Genomic DNA, 13,239 nt, shown 5'->3' with positions numbered 1-13,239 from the left:
GGATGTATGTATAATTTATTTAACCATCCCCAGTTGTTGAATACTTCAATTAATATTTTTGTATGTAAGCCTGTTGTCAAATTAATGATTATTTTCTTAAAATAGATTTCCCAAAATGAAATTGCTGGGTCATAGAGTGTACCTTAAATCATGGACACTTATGACCAAATTGTTTTCCAGAAAGTATGCATTTCATTACGCCACTAACCAACTTTATCCGTTACGGCTTTTTTAAAAACCTTAGATAATTTAATAGTTGTGAAGGATAATATCTCATTATTGCCTTGATTTGCATTTTTCTGTTTATAGAGACTTTGCTAGAATTTTGCAGAGTGAGGTGGTAGGAAAGGCCTCAAGGTGTTGATTTCATGAAGACGTGAAGCATCTCCTCCTGTGTTGGCTTGGGGCTTTGCCTCCTCTTCCTGATGCTATTGCACGTGAGAAAGTCAAAGAAACAAGAATGTGTGCTCAAGGTTTAGGGTCCAGACTAGCTATACAGGGTCTTTAGAAAAGAACTTTTTGTGGCTGCAGGAATTCATGGTTCTACCCACCTGTCCCTGTTGCATGTATGGGGGCTCACACGTGGGCTACTGTGTGGGTATGTGCACAGGTCTGCGACTAACCAAAGTAACGTGAAAAGAATCTCTCCTCTAAAATTCAGGTGGTTAGTCGTGAATTAAGGATGCCAATGTCTAATATCCACCTGCGTGGGACAAGCACAGAAACTGTCCCTAATACAAACATCTCTGGAGGTTCCGTGGTGGCCGATCTCAACGGGCTGGCAGTAAAGGTAAAAATCATTGCCATGGCATCCAAATCATTAGCCCCACCGGGCCAGGAACATGGGTGGAGCTCAGAAGATGTTGAGATTTAATCCAGTTCTTACCTCCTTCTCACGCCTTCCTGGTGAAAAACGTGCTTTCCCCCAGCATCAGGTTCAGTACATGGTATAATAACCAGCTGCTCTCCTGGACTGGAAATCCATCTCCTTTCCTCCCTCACTCCTGACATCTCATGGATCCTTCCATTCCACTCAGAAATATCTCTGTGTCTTTTGACATCCACGTTCCGGGAATATCGCTGCTTGGATTCAGACTCGCACCTCTTGCCAGGACCATTACAAGGCTCTGTCTCTCCACCGGAGTTTTATTGCCTTTCACTCTGGCTTCATGTTGACAGAGTGAGCTTTCCCACAAAATAAATCTGACCATGCCGTGTTTAAAAACAGCGGTCGGGGGTTTGCCATCAGTTTTTCTGTTAAGTCCTGACCTCTTAGCACGGATTACAGGCCCCCCAACCTAGACGGTTCATCGTTAAGACCAGCTCACACTTCAACCCCACCCCTGGGAAACCTTTCACATCACCTCTTAAAGGGTCGGTCTCTACCTTCTCTGTGTTGTTGAGGGCCTGTGGGCCTCCTAAACAAACTCTGTAATGACACATATGTTGTGGTTTTGAAATTAGTGTTTGCCTGAAATTATGATAATGATTTTAATTAAAAAATAATCCCTAGGATGCTTGTCAGACTCTTCTAAAACGCCTTGAACCCATCATCAGCAAGAATCCTCAAGGCACTTGGAAGGATTGGGTGAGAATCACTGTTACTTTTGTGTTTTATGTTGGGGAAAAAAGGAGGGAGGAAAAATGTGTGAATTAAATATCAGTTGAAATGGCACTTTAAAAGGTACTACAGTTACATAACGATAAGTAGAGGCCTTTTGGCTCTCTGCACGTGGAAACGTTATCATAATATGGTAGAGGAACTCTTGCATCTGGGAAAATTCTCCATTAGAGAGAAAGATTGTTTTTCTACCCAAAGCCCTTGTTTTTAAGCCAGAACAAATTAATGTTTCTTCCGATGGATCCCAGGTATTTTCTAGATAATAGCTGTAAATCTCTTTGTTATCCTCCTTTGGGTTCCACCGTTCCTAAACGGAAAGCCAACAGTACAATCCTTCTATAAAAGTAAAAAATCACATAAGCACTCATGTAGAAATAGGAAACCAAGCCACTGGATATGTATTCAACCAGTAGTAGGCACTAAATGCAGTGGAAATTTCAACTGCTTCCTTCGATGTACTTACAACCCCGTTGGAAGAGAAAACGCACATTCTGCAGTCAACTAGCATACTTTTAAAGTAATAGGTTATAAAGTACCAGATGGTGTGGAATGGATGTCAGTAAAAGCTGAGAGTGTGTGTCAGGCTGACTGAGGATGTCACATTAAAAGCATCGGTCGGGGGAAATAGCATTTGGGGAATCCTCCTTAGAAATGGGTCCTGCTCTTCCACAGAGTTAGGACTCATTCTATAATTCATATTTATGGGAGCTCTCAGTCCTTTTGGGGCATCTTTATTTCTGCCCTCTGCCCTGTGCTTTCCGAGCCAACAAAAGGCAGAGAGAGCCTGACTGAAGAGCGATACCGTGCAAGACAGCCAGGCCTCCGCCCTCAGAGATGCTACCATTCAGCGTGCTTTCTTCTGCTGCACTCCTCACCTTTTCCTTTCTCGGACTTGGGGACGTGGACCTAACCCTCATTTTTCTGTCTATTAGTCAACTACGTGCACTGCAGAGTCAGGAGAACTTACCATGTCAGTGGTACAATGTACCAAAATTATGCCACTTTCCCAAGACCAATGAATACCTGGTACTAAAACTAAACAACAACCACCTCATTGTCTCCTGAAACATTCCCGGTGGATAGGCTGTCTTTTCAGAAGACCGAGTGAGGTTCTTCATCAGCAGAAGGCCTGTGGGCTGTTCTAGTCCCGACTTCGGGTGTAACATACCTGGGCAGTCACGGGACGTCACAGGCCCCGAACACATGCCGTTACTCGCGGCAGCGACAGCGAGTGCTCGCGAGGGCAGAGAATGCAGAAGGGAATACCTTAATCTTGGTTCTTCCTGGTTATTAGTACTGATAGCTGCATTTCACCTAGAGCGAAACCAAGATTGAAGCCGCAAGCGATTCTTTCTTGAAACATCATCATCACATCATCTTTCCTCTTATTTCCCAGGCACAAGCTGCTTTTGATGAAAGCATTAGTCTTTCAGCTACTGGATACTTCAGGTAAAGAGTCCTTTCGATCACATGCTATGAAAAATAGCAGCTGTTGCTTGAGGAAGAGTTTCACTTCCATTTGCAATTTTGGGAAAAAATTGATTTGGGTGACCTTCTATTAACCCACTGTTATATACAACATTTAGCTTCTAGTTAATCCAAATGCCCAGAGAGGCTTCTGTTGGGAAAAATAGGCACATAAAATAAAACACGGCTTGAGCTCATGATTCAAATCCTACTGGGCGGTACTGGAGGGTTCTCTGAGGTTAGTGCTTGGAACCCACAGCAGTAGCTGATGTTTTATTGAAAACTTAGCGTATCCTTAAGAGACAAAGGTAAAGGGATGCAAATTAAACCCATAATAAGATAAACACCATTTCACACCTTCTAGATTGGCAAAAAAGAAGAAACCTGACAATAAGCACGTGTTGTCAAGACGCTGAACAATTGTCACTCACCTACTTTGGAAAATAATTATCAGATTATTTTAATGGAAAATGAAAGCTATCAGAGAACAGGGTGAATCAGAAAGTCTCAACTGATTTGTCATGCTGCTAGTTCTCCAGGGAGTCTCAGGGCACTGGTCGGCTATCAGGAGTAAGTGTGAGAAGCGTTTTTAACGGCCACCTCCAGGCCAAGAAGCAGAGGAGAGAAGGGGAGAAAGTGCGGGCAAGCTGCTGGCCTGCGCACGCCTCTTATATGGTGACATCCGTTTGGTCATTGAGGAAGAGTGAGGAACAGAGCAGGCGTGGAAACCAGAGAAGTAGCAAAGAATGAGAGCCAGGGGCCTGGTCTTGCAAACAGAAGGCTGAATCCTGGAGCCGGAAAGACAGACGAACAGACGAATGTGCACCTTTGAAATAGTGTTTGGTCTAAAATGCAGGTGAAATTCCCTAAACCTGGTGACAGTAGGATGACATGATTCAATATTAACGAAAAGTAATAGATTGGGTAATCACAGAGTAAGCACCTAACTTCCAGGCATAAGGAGTCATTCATTGGTGAGGAGCAATTGAATGTTTTTATCAGACAAAGCAAATTTAATAAGAAAGAAGTATACATTTGTTCAACAGATTTATTGCACGCACGACATGCCGGCACATCATTGTACAAGTGTGTTCGCTCATTTGCTGTACATGCAAACTGAACACAGCCTCTTATGGGTCTGTTTAATCATCAGGGTCTGCAGTTAGGGGACTGAGTCGCTTAACAACGCTCCTCAAGAATTCTGTTTCTTCCAGGGGCTATGAGTCAAACATGAACTGGGAGACAGGCGAAGGCCATCCTTTTGAATATTTTGTTTATGGAGCTGCCTGTTCCGAAGTTGAAATAGACTGCCTGGCAGGTGCTCATAAGGTCAGTACCAACTGGGAAGGTCTTCCAGTTGTACCCCAGATACACCTAAATTCCGCACATGACATCTGTCTGAGCACCGTAGAAGCACCATGTATTTGGCTGAGGATAGTTTCTCTGTTACCAGAAAAAATCAGAAGCTCAGCAATTGCCTTGGTATTGTGGTTGCTTCCATGGAAAATGACCGGCGGCCTCTCTTGTTTATTTTCCTGGCCCTTTTAAATGGAATCAGGAAAGAAACCACTTCAAGGAAGAAACAGAGCTTAAAGAGAGCTTTCATGTAGACCGTTGGTCTAACCAGCAGTCCTGAACTCTTACATAAAATGCCATCATATGACATTTTTGAAGGATTTTGTACGTGTCCATAACCTGCTAACAAGCACCAAGGGCCAATCCGGGGAAGCTAGTGGCCAGCTTTTGATATCTTTTATCTAGCTAGATCCTGCTTTTTAGATAGTTTAAGGGCATCCCTATGCTTTTAAGGGATGCAGTGAGGAGATATGCACACAGTTTCTCTCTCTCTCTCTCTCTCTCTCACACACACACACGTGCACTTCTGTTTCAAGGAGAGTTTCTCCTCTTGTATCTCGGTCCTTGTGGGACCCAGCTGCAATGAAGCTACTTACTGGCCACTGTTTATAATAATAAATGATCATTAATACATTCAATGGGACTGTGATACCCTCACAACTGTCATGTGATAATCTGTCCCAAAACCTACCCAGAAGCAAGCTCTAGGTCTTTATATTTCCCAACATACTTTGTGACTGTATCTTGGATTATGATAAGATGTAAGTTTTCATTTAATAGGTCTCTGGCATGTATGTTTTTTAAAACTATAGTCAGCCTAATCTTTGAAACTGTACATGCCTTTATTGAACCTGCCTGGTACAGTATCTGGTTTGTTCAGACTCTAACCCAGACCAGACTACTTTTGGGGAATCTTGGACTGGGACACAACAATGATCATTCTAAGCATGGTTTTCATGCTAGAGTAGCTGTCCTCTTTTAGTTCAGTAGAAAGTTCTCTCAGGCTAACTAATTTCTACATCACCTTCTCCCTCAAAGAAAAATTTGGTGAAAACCTAATCACTTGGGTTTTCTTTATCTGTATATGCCTTGGCCTTGTTAAGATCTAAGAACAAGGTAATAATTAGTATGAATAATTGGTATGAAATTCTAAGGTGTGTTCTTATGACTTAGTTGAACAATCTTAAGAGATGTGCTAAATAGTCTTTTTATCAGATGCATTCAAAAAAGCTAGATCTGTAGCTCAGGTTAGGTAAACCCCTAAGTAAAGGGCTATAATGTAACATGCCCCCTGGGCCCTCCCTGGAGGCCTGTTTCTCAGTCATTCTCCTTATGTTGTTAGAATTGTTCTTTTTTTTTTTTTTTTTAAGATTTTATTTATTTGAGGGAGAGAGAGAGAGTGAGAAACAGCATGAGAGGGGAGAGGGTCAGAAGGAGAAGCAGGCTCCCTGCTGAGCCGGGAGCCCAACGTGGGACTCGATCCCAGGACTCCAGGATCATGACTTGAGCCGAAGGCAGTTGCTTAACCAACTGAGCCACCCAAGCGCCCCTAGAATTGTTCTTATTCCTACAAAGTTTCCCTCACTTTGAACCTACATCTATATATTACTTATCTATTGCTGGGTAACAAATTACTCTCAAGTTTGGCAGCTGAAAATAACAAATATTTATTAACCGACAGCATTCTGAGGGCCAGAAATCTGGGAGTGGCTTATCTGGGTGATTCAGACTCAGGATTTTTCACAAGGTTGCCATCAAGCTGTCAAAGAGGGCCACAGTCCTCCCAAAGCTCAATAGTGGCTGGAAAATCTGATCCAAGCTCCATCACCTGCTTGTTGGCAGGAGGCCTCAGGATCTCACTGGCTGTTGGTCAAAAGTTTCCATTCTTTAGCACAAGGACCTCTCTATGGGATGTCTCAGTGTCCTCAGGACACGCAGGCTGCCCCCAAGCCCAGAGGGACTGATGCAAAGGAAGAAGAGAGTGTGAGCAAGTGAGAGAGCACCCAGACAGTAGCCACAGTCTTTTACACCCTAACACCGGGGTGATGTGCTAGCACTTCCACATGTCCTGTCCGTCGCACAAACTAACGCTGGTAGAGTGTGGGAGGGGAATCCATCAGGACGTGAACCCAGCATGCAGGGATCGTCATAGGCCATCTTGGAGGCTGGCTACCACAACCTAGAACTGCTCTCTTCAGCCCTAACAAAACACAGTGACAAACAGTAAGTCCATGGCTCTAAAAACGAAACTTTTACTAACACTGCAGACTTGAGAGCACCTCCCCTCACCAGTAACGGAGGCCATGGGTCTGCCGGAAGGCCAGCCTTGCTGAATGGTGTCACAGAGAACTTTACATTTCATCATGTCCTTAAAGAAGAAAGGTGTTTTATTATTTTATTGTAATAAAACATTCTGGATCACTCTCTAATTTTCTTAAGAAAAATGTTAGATGAAAGTCCCAAATCAAATAAGAAAACTCTTGGGTTTCCTTTGTTCCATTAATAGTTGTAAGTAGAATCTATTTGTCGTGGCAGACGTCATTATGTCGAGTAAAAGAGTACAGACTTGCTGGAGAGCAAAGGTGTTACCAGTAACCTGGCTGGGCCTGCCATAGTCCTCATTTGTAGCTTATCAGGAAGTTTTGGTCACCAAGTTGTGCTTTAGATTTATCTTTCCTCTGCTCTCAAAATGAAGAATCTACAACAGCAGATAACAGTTGGAGACTTTTCGGCTGATGCACCCTGAGTTCTGTGCTTCAGTCAATGTCACCCAGCCAGCTGGACTCTGGATGTTGGGTTGTATGGTAGCCACAGGGTTTTTCAACAAGGATCACGAGGACTGTAAACATTTTCTGTGTCATAGATTATGTCTGCTGCGCTGGGCTGAACTCACTAAGTTACATCACTCAGCCGGAACAAAGTCAAATATTTTTCTCTCTTGTTGTTCCTGAAGGAAAAAAAAAAAAAAATCAGTGCTTAAGCTGGTTGAGTATGTGTATAATTTTGAAAGTTATAGATAGACTGGTGACCCAATAAAATTCTTTGTTGATTCTTTCTCCTGAAATGTATTGTGGCCCCAAAAAAGTTCTATACCAAGGGCTTCCTGGCAGGAACTATTTCGCAGCCTTCTCTCCTAAGTTGTACTCAGGAAAATGAACATTTTTGCTCTTTTTTATTACCAGAACATCAGAACAGACATCGTCATGGATGTTGGCTGCAGCATAAACCTAGCCCTTGACATAGGCCAGGTACGTGTACCTGCTTTGCCTCAACCCCATTTGTGAAAGCCAGAACCGCCGTGGGGGTCTGTAGGGCAAACATTCTCTCCGGCTTATTCGTCGTCGTAGTTTTCTACCCCTGTAAGTCAGAATCCATTCTTCAGGCCAGCCACAAAACTCAAATCTCTTACTGTTTAAAAAAGGGAAGGGAACAAAGAAGTTTTAAGTGGTTTCTGAAGAGACATGCAGTCTGTGACTGAGGAGCTTGAGGGAGGCAGAAGAAGCAAGCCTAGAGGTGTCAGATGCGCCCCTCACCTCTGGGATTAGAAGTAGACTGGAGGCTAAGTGTGAAGTCTTGGGCATACGATGGGCTCTAGCTTCGAGGAGTTTAAAGTCGGGTTGGGATAACATCAAACAGTTGCAGCAGTAGCCATTAATAATAGGTAGCCTGTTTTGCCCACAGTTATCTTTTATTTAAATTTGAAACATAACATAATAAAATAAAATAAAAATAAATAAATAAATTTGAAATAATTGACAAGACTAAAAAATCACCAGCTGTGTTACCTAAGTATTCAACTGGCTAGTGTTTCTTGGAAACACAGAAAATTTGCCAACACGGACGCTGCATTTCCACAAGGAAAAGTCAGTTGGCTCCCTTTTTTTTTTTTAAAGATTTTATTTATTTATTTGAGAGAGAGAGAGCGCACATGAGAGGGGGGGAGGGTCAGAGAGAGAAGCAGACTCCCCGCTGAGCAGGGAGCCCAATGCGGGACTCGATCCTGGGACTCCAGGATCATGACCTGAGCCGAAGGCAGTCGCTTAACCAACTGAGCCACCCAGGCGCCCAGTTGGCTCCCTTTTTTAAGAGAAGCATGTACTCTGTGATTCTAGGAGTCAGGACTCACCTGGAAGCTTCACTCACGTTCCTCACCTGTCTCCTACCTGTGGGCAATTCAGCTTACTACCCGCAGTTCAGAACATAATTGGAGGTACTCTCCAATCATGACACGTGTCATTGGAGAGTGGGAAGAATGGGTGGGTTGGAGAAGTCAAAATGGGCTTCAGGGAGGCCCCAGGTTTAGGGAATGAACAGGAAAAGGCATTCTGGGTGGGAGGAGAGTGGAGGACCTAAAGAAAGACAGGAAATTCAGCCTACTCTGTGTTCAGGGCTAGTGGGGGGCGGCGGGGGGGGTGACGACGGTGGCGAGTGCCCATGCGGCCTGTGTCAGTGGAATGGAAGGCACGGCTGCAGGCAGAGACCAGAAGGGGGCCGGGTCGGTGGAGGTGCCCCGGAGACAGGCGCCTGCCTTAGAAGGTGGAGGTGACGTCGCCTGGCGCGTGGTCTAGGCTTCTATAAGGAAGATTCATCTAACATTGTGTTAGAGAAGAATCTCCCTGCAAATAGACACAAGGTAGGCTGGAGGGTGGGGTGGAGAAGACGGCACACAGAGGAGACCCAGAAGTCAGAAAGATGTGTGGAAAGCCAATTTTGTCCACATGCTGACATCTAAGAATTGGAGCATTTTAAAGGTGTGTAGGAAGCTTGGAGAGCACACAGTTCATGTAACTAACAAGTGAGGAAACGGGACAGGAATGAGAGGCCACGCCCACTTGCGAGCCAGGATTGTGATGAGGTGAGGGGACGCTCTGAGCCCTGTCAGTGTGCTGGGGGCTACGGACAGATCGGCCAGAGGGTTCCTTCTGGCCCATGGACCAAAAGAAGGAGGGCCTTTGGGCCACAGGCTATTTGAGGCCTCTTCTAGAGCTATACTTTCACTGCCCAGTTGAGATTCAAAGTCAACTTCTTTGACTTTGAACTGCGCACCGAATAAGATGTTCAAAAATGAGGTAATCTTCTAAGTAAACTTCCAGAGACATCTTCCAGGACATGCTGCAAACCCTCTTGTGCTGTGTTTTAAAAATTCAAATAAACAGCATAAAGTTGAAATGCTCCTGTTGGTTGTATTTTCTCATATATGGAAATTCTTTTCTTCCCCCCTCCCCCAGATTGAAGGTGCATTTATTCAAGGCATGGGACTTTATACAATCGAGGAGCTGCACTATTCTCCTCAGGGTGTCCTGTATACTCGTGGCCCAAACCAGTATAAAATCCCCACCATCTGTGACATCCCCGCAGAGTTGCACATTTCCCTACTGCCTCCGTCTCAAAGCTCCAATACCCTGTATTCATCGAAGGTAAGCTGTGCTTGATAAATAAATGAATGTTTATGTGATTGGTGGTATCTGTGCAGGGGCTGGGGGAGGGGCCTTCATTTCTGTGTTGTTTGAGGTTTTTACCAGACTTAGAGAAGAAAAGGCCCTATTAAACATTTTAATTTTAAATTAATTTAACATTGTTACAACTTTTCTTAAGTACTTCAAATTTTGGAGCCTAACATGAACTACTGTTACCATCAGGTTGTATCTGATTTTTTGTTTTGCAATAATCATCTCATACCTACGTCTGCTTTCTCCATTTGGCATCATTTCCTTAGGCAGGAATCCTAAGAATGAGAATACTAGGTTAAAATATCAAATTACTTTTTTAAAAGAAAAAAGTTACATGTATAATAATATTTTATAGGGGCACCTGGGTGGCTCAGTTGGTTGGGCATCCGACTCTTGGTTCTGACTTAGTTTATGATCTCATGGTTGTGGGATTGAGCCCCCCCATTGGGCTCCACTCTCAGTGGAGAGTCTGCTTGAGGATTCTCTCCCTCTGCCCCTCCCCCCACACACATGTGCACACTCACTCTCTGTAAAATAAATAAATCTTTAGAAGTAATAACATTTTATATAGGCATCTATACACATGTTTACCTATAGATGCACATATACATATATATACATAGAGATACAAAGAGAGAGTCATAATCTGGTTGACTTGTTTCTCTTCAAGGGTCTGGGAGAGTCTGGGATATTCCTGGGATGTTCAGTGTTTTTTGCCATTCATGATGCGGTGAATGCAGCACGACAGGAGAGAGGCCTGTTTGGACCATTAAAGCTCAATAGTCCCCTGACCCCAGAGAAGATTAGAATGGCCTGTGAAGATAAGTTCACAAAAATGGTATGATCTGCTCATAAAATTCTGAATTTTTGTTCCCTGTCCTTGTAGTCAAGTTTTATTAACTCACCATGTTTTTCCATGGAAGAAAAGGTGACAGGAATCCTGAGGGCATTTGAGCATGGGAAGAGTAGACTGACCCTTAGAGTGCAGTTTTTCATCAGCCTGGTCCTGCCTGCCCTACAAAGGGGCTCAGTTCTACACCACTTGAAAATGAAGGTTCATTGCTCTTTCATCAGTTACATGTTCCTCCTTGGTTTCGTTCCCTTCCCAGGATATATTGGTCAGGAATGGGAGTTCAGGAACTGTTCCCTGAACCTGAGACACCCAGGCCAAGAATATGGGCCACGCCAACAGTCTGTCCCACTCTATCCAGTCAGATATTTGAGAAAGTGCGTGTAATTCCTGATTTGAACTGTAGAGTGGGAAGGGCCCTTTCTGGCCCAAGCCCAAGAGCAGAATCCCTCATGCATCAACACCCCTGCAGAGCAAACATCTCAGCTCCCCTTTGTCACGTTCACTGATGAGATTCTAACTGTGGGAGAAAGTCATGCTGTTGATCTTGACCCCTCTGACTATATACAAGGTATTCCTTATATTGAAGGGAGAGCCCCTCCTACTCCTCCTCTCAGTGCTGGCTCTGTGTGGTACCCCTTACAGCTTGTCCCAAGCCCCGTGAATCATCTCTTCACTATGGAGGAACACAGAGACTAATTCCACTTTTTATTTGTCCCCCTTCAAGTGTGAAATGATGACTCTTGAAGGCTGCCCTGCCCTGCCTCACAGTCCTATCCCAGATTCTTCCATACTGCTCATGCTGTCATTCTGAGACCTCGCTTTGTCCTGGTTGCCCTCTGGGTGGTTTTTATCCTGTTTTGTTTTTTTTTTTTTTTTTTTTATTATGCTATTTTTCACCTGTCACAAATGTTTTCCAAGTTGCAAACGTCCACATTTGTTCTTTTATTCCAGATCCCAAAAGACAAACCTGGATCCTATGTTCCTTGGAATGTACCCATATGAATCAAATACAAACTTCTGGGGAAATGGGATGACTCTTCCACCATCGCAGTCTATCCGGTCTTTATGCTTTAAGATGCTAGGTCTGAAAGATAAACGTTCATAGTTTAGAAACCATTTCACAGAGTATTGCTTTTATATGATGCTGATTTTCAATGTTCCATTTGGATTTTGATAGATATGCTTAAGCAATTTAGAAATCATATTTTAAATAGCACAAATACTAACTGGTTTCCTCTAGAATGATATTCTCCATTACTTTGTTTCTTAAATCCATCCAGCTGAATGGAATAGAAGATGATGATTTGTATGTGATTCATATTTGGCTTGTATCCACCAACAGAAATTACACTGTCTAGTGAAAGGCAATTTTCTAAATAATTTTATTAGTAGTGTGAACTGTAAAGTTGTCATTTTCTCATATGTCCCCATTTGCTGTCAGCCTCCTTTTATTGTCAAAATGGATCCAGGCACTGTATCCAAGCATCTGTGGGACTAAAGAAAAAAAAAATGGATAAATTAGACTTCATCAAAACTGAAAACTTTGGTGCTTCAAAAGATACTACAAGAAATTGAAAGACAAACCACAGAATAGTAGAAAATATTTGCAAATCATATATCTAATAAAGATGTATTATGCAGGATATATTTTAAAAAGTCTTAAAACTCAGCAATAAAAAGATAAATAATGCAATTTAAAAATGGGCAAAGGAATTGAACAGACATTTCCACAAAGAAGATATATAAATGGCCAATAAGCACATAAAAAGATGCTTGAAGTCAATAGTCATTAAGGAAATGCAAATGAAAACCACAACGGAAACCATTTCATTCCCGCTAGGATGGCTATAATCAAAATGATGGATAATAGTAAGTGTTGCTAAGGATGTGGAGAAATTGGAACCCTTATCCATTGCCGGGAAGAATAAAAATGGTGCAGACACTGGAAAAAAACTGGCAGTTCCTCAAAAAGTCAAACATGGACTTACCAAATGACCACTAAGTATATACCCAAGAGAATTTGAAAACATATGCACACACAGACTTATACACAAATGTTCATAGCATTATTCTTAATAACCGAAAGTAGAAACAGCCCAACTGTATCAACTGATAACAGAATGTTACACAAAATGTGGTATATCCATACAAGGGAATGTCATTCAGCTATGCAAAAGAATCAAAGACTGATATCTTCTACAACATGGATGAACCCTGAAAACATTGTTTAAATGAAAGTAGCCAGACACAAAAAGCGACATATTGTATTATTCCATCTATGTGAAACATTGAGAATAAGCAAATTCATGGTAACAGAGAGTCAATTAGTGGTTGCCAGGGGCTGAAGGGAGAGGGGGAGAGGGAAATGGGGAGGTGATTGCTAATGGGTACAGGGTTTCTTTCTGGGGTGATGAAAATTTTCTGGAATTAGGTAGTGTGGTTGTACAACCTGTGAATATACTAAAAACCACTGAATTGCACGCTCTAAAAGA

The 13,239-nt window shown here is 42.8% G+C and overlaps 1 protein-coding gene across 3 annotated transcripts in view; it reads left to right on the top strand.

Annotated features, from left to right (window-relative positions):
• LOC116632964 (aldehyde oxidase) overlaps window positions 1-12,395 on the top strand; it is an 80,230-nt gene extending 67,835 nt beyond the window's left edge. For 2 of the 3 annotated variants that reach the window (XM_032405091.1, XM_032405081.1), the window contains 8 exons: window positions 662-790; window positions 1,514-1,588; window positions 3,018-3,070; window positions 4,303-4,417; window positions 7,627-7,692; window positions 9,673-9,861; window positions 10,565-10,732; window positions 11,699-12,395. In XM_032405091.1, the coding sequence (XP_032260982.1) occupies window positions 662-790; window positions 1,514-1,588; window positions 3,018-3,070; window positions 4,303-4,417; window positions 7,627-7,692; window positions 9,673-9,861; window positions 10,565-10,732; window positions 11,699-11,749 (846 nt within the window). In that variant the 3' untranslated portion in view covers window positions 11,750-12,395. The remainder of the gene's footprint in view (window positions 1-661; window positions 791-1,513; window positions 1,589-3,017; window positions 3,071-4,302; window positions 4,418-7,626; window positions 7,693-9,672; window positions 9,862-10,564; window positions 10,733-11,698) is intronic. The other variant, XM_032405101.1, reaches the window with a different exon arrangement.
• The last annotated feature ends 844 nt before the right edge of the window (window positions 12,396-13,239 follow it).

The sequence above is a fragment of the Phoca vitulina genome, unplaced genomic scaffold (assembly GCF_004348235.1).
Source record: "Phoca vitulina isolate PV1807 unplaced genomic scaffold, GSC_HSeal_1.0 scaffold1, whole genome shotgun sequence".
NCBI lineage: Eukaryota > Metazoa > Chordata > Mammalia > Carnivora > Phocidae > Phoca > Phoca vitulina.
This window is presented reverse-complemented; position numbering and strand designations above follow the sequence as displayed.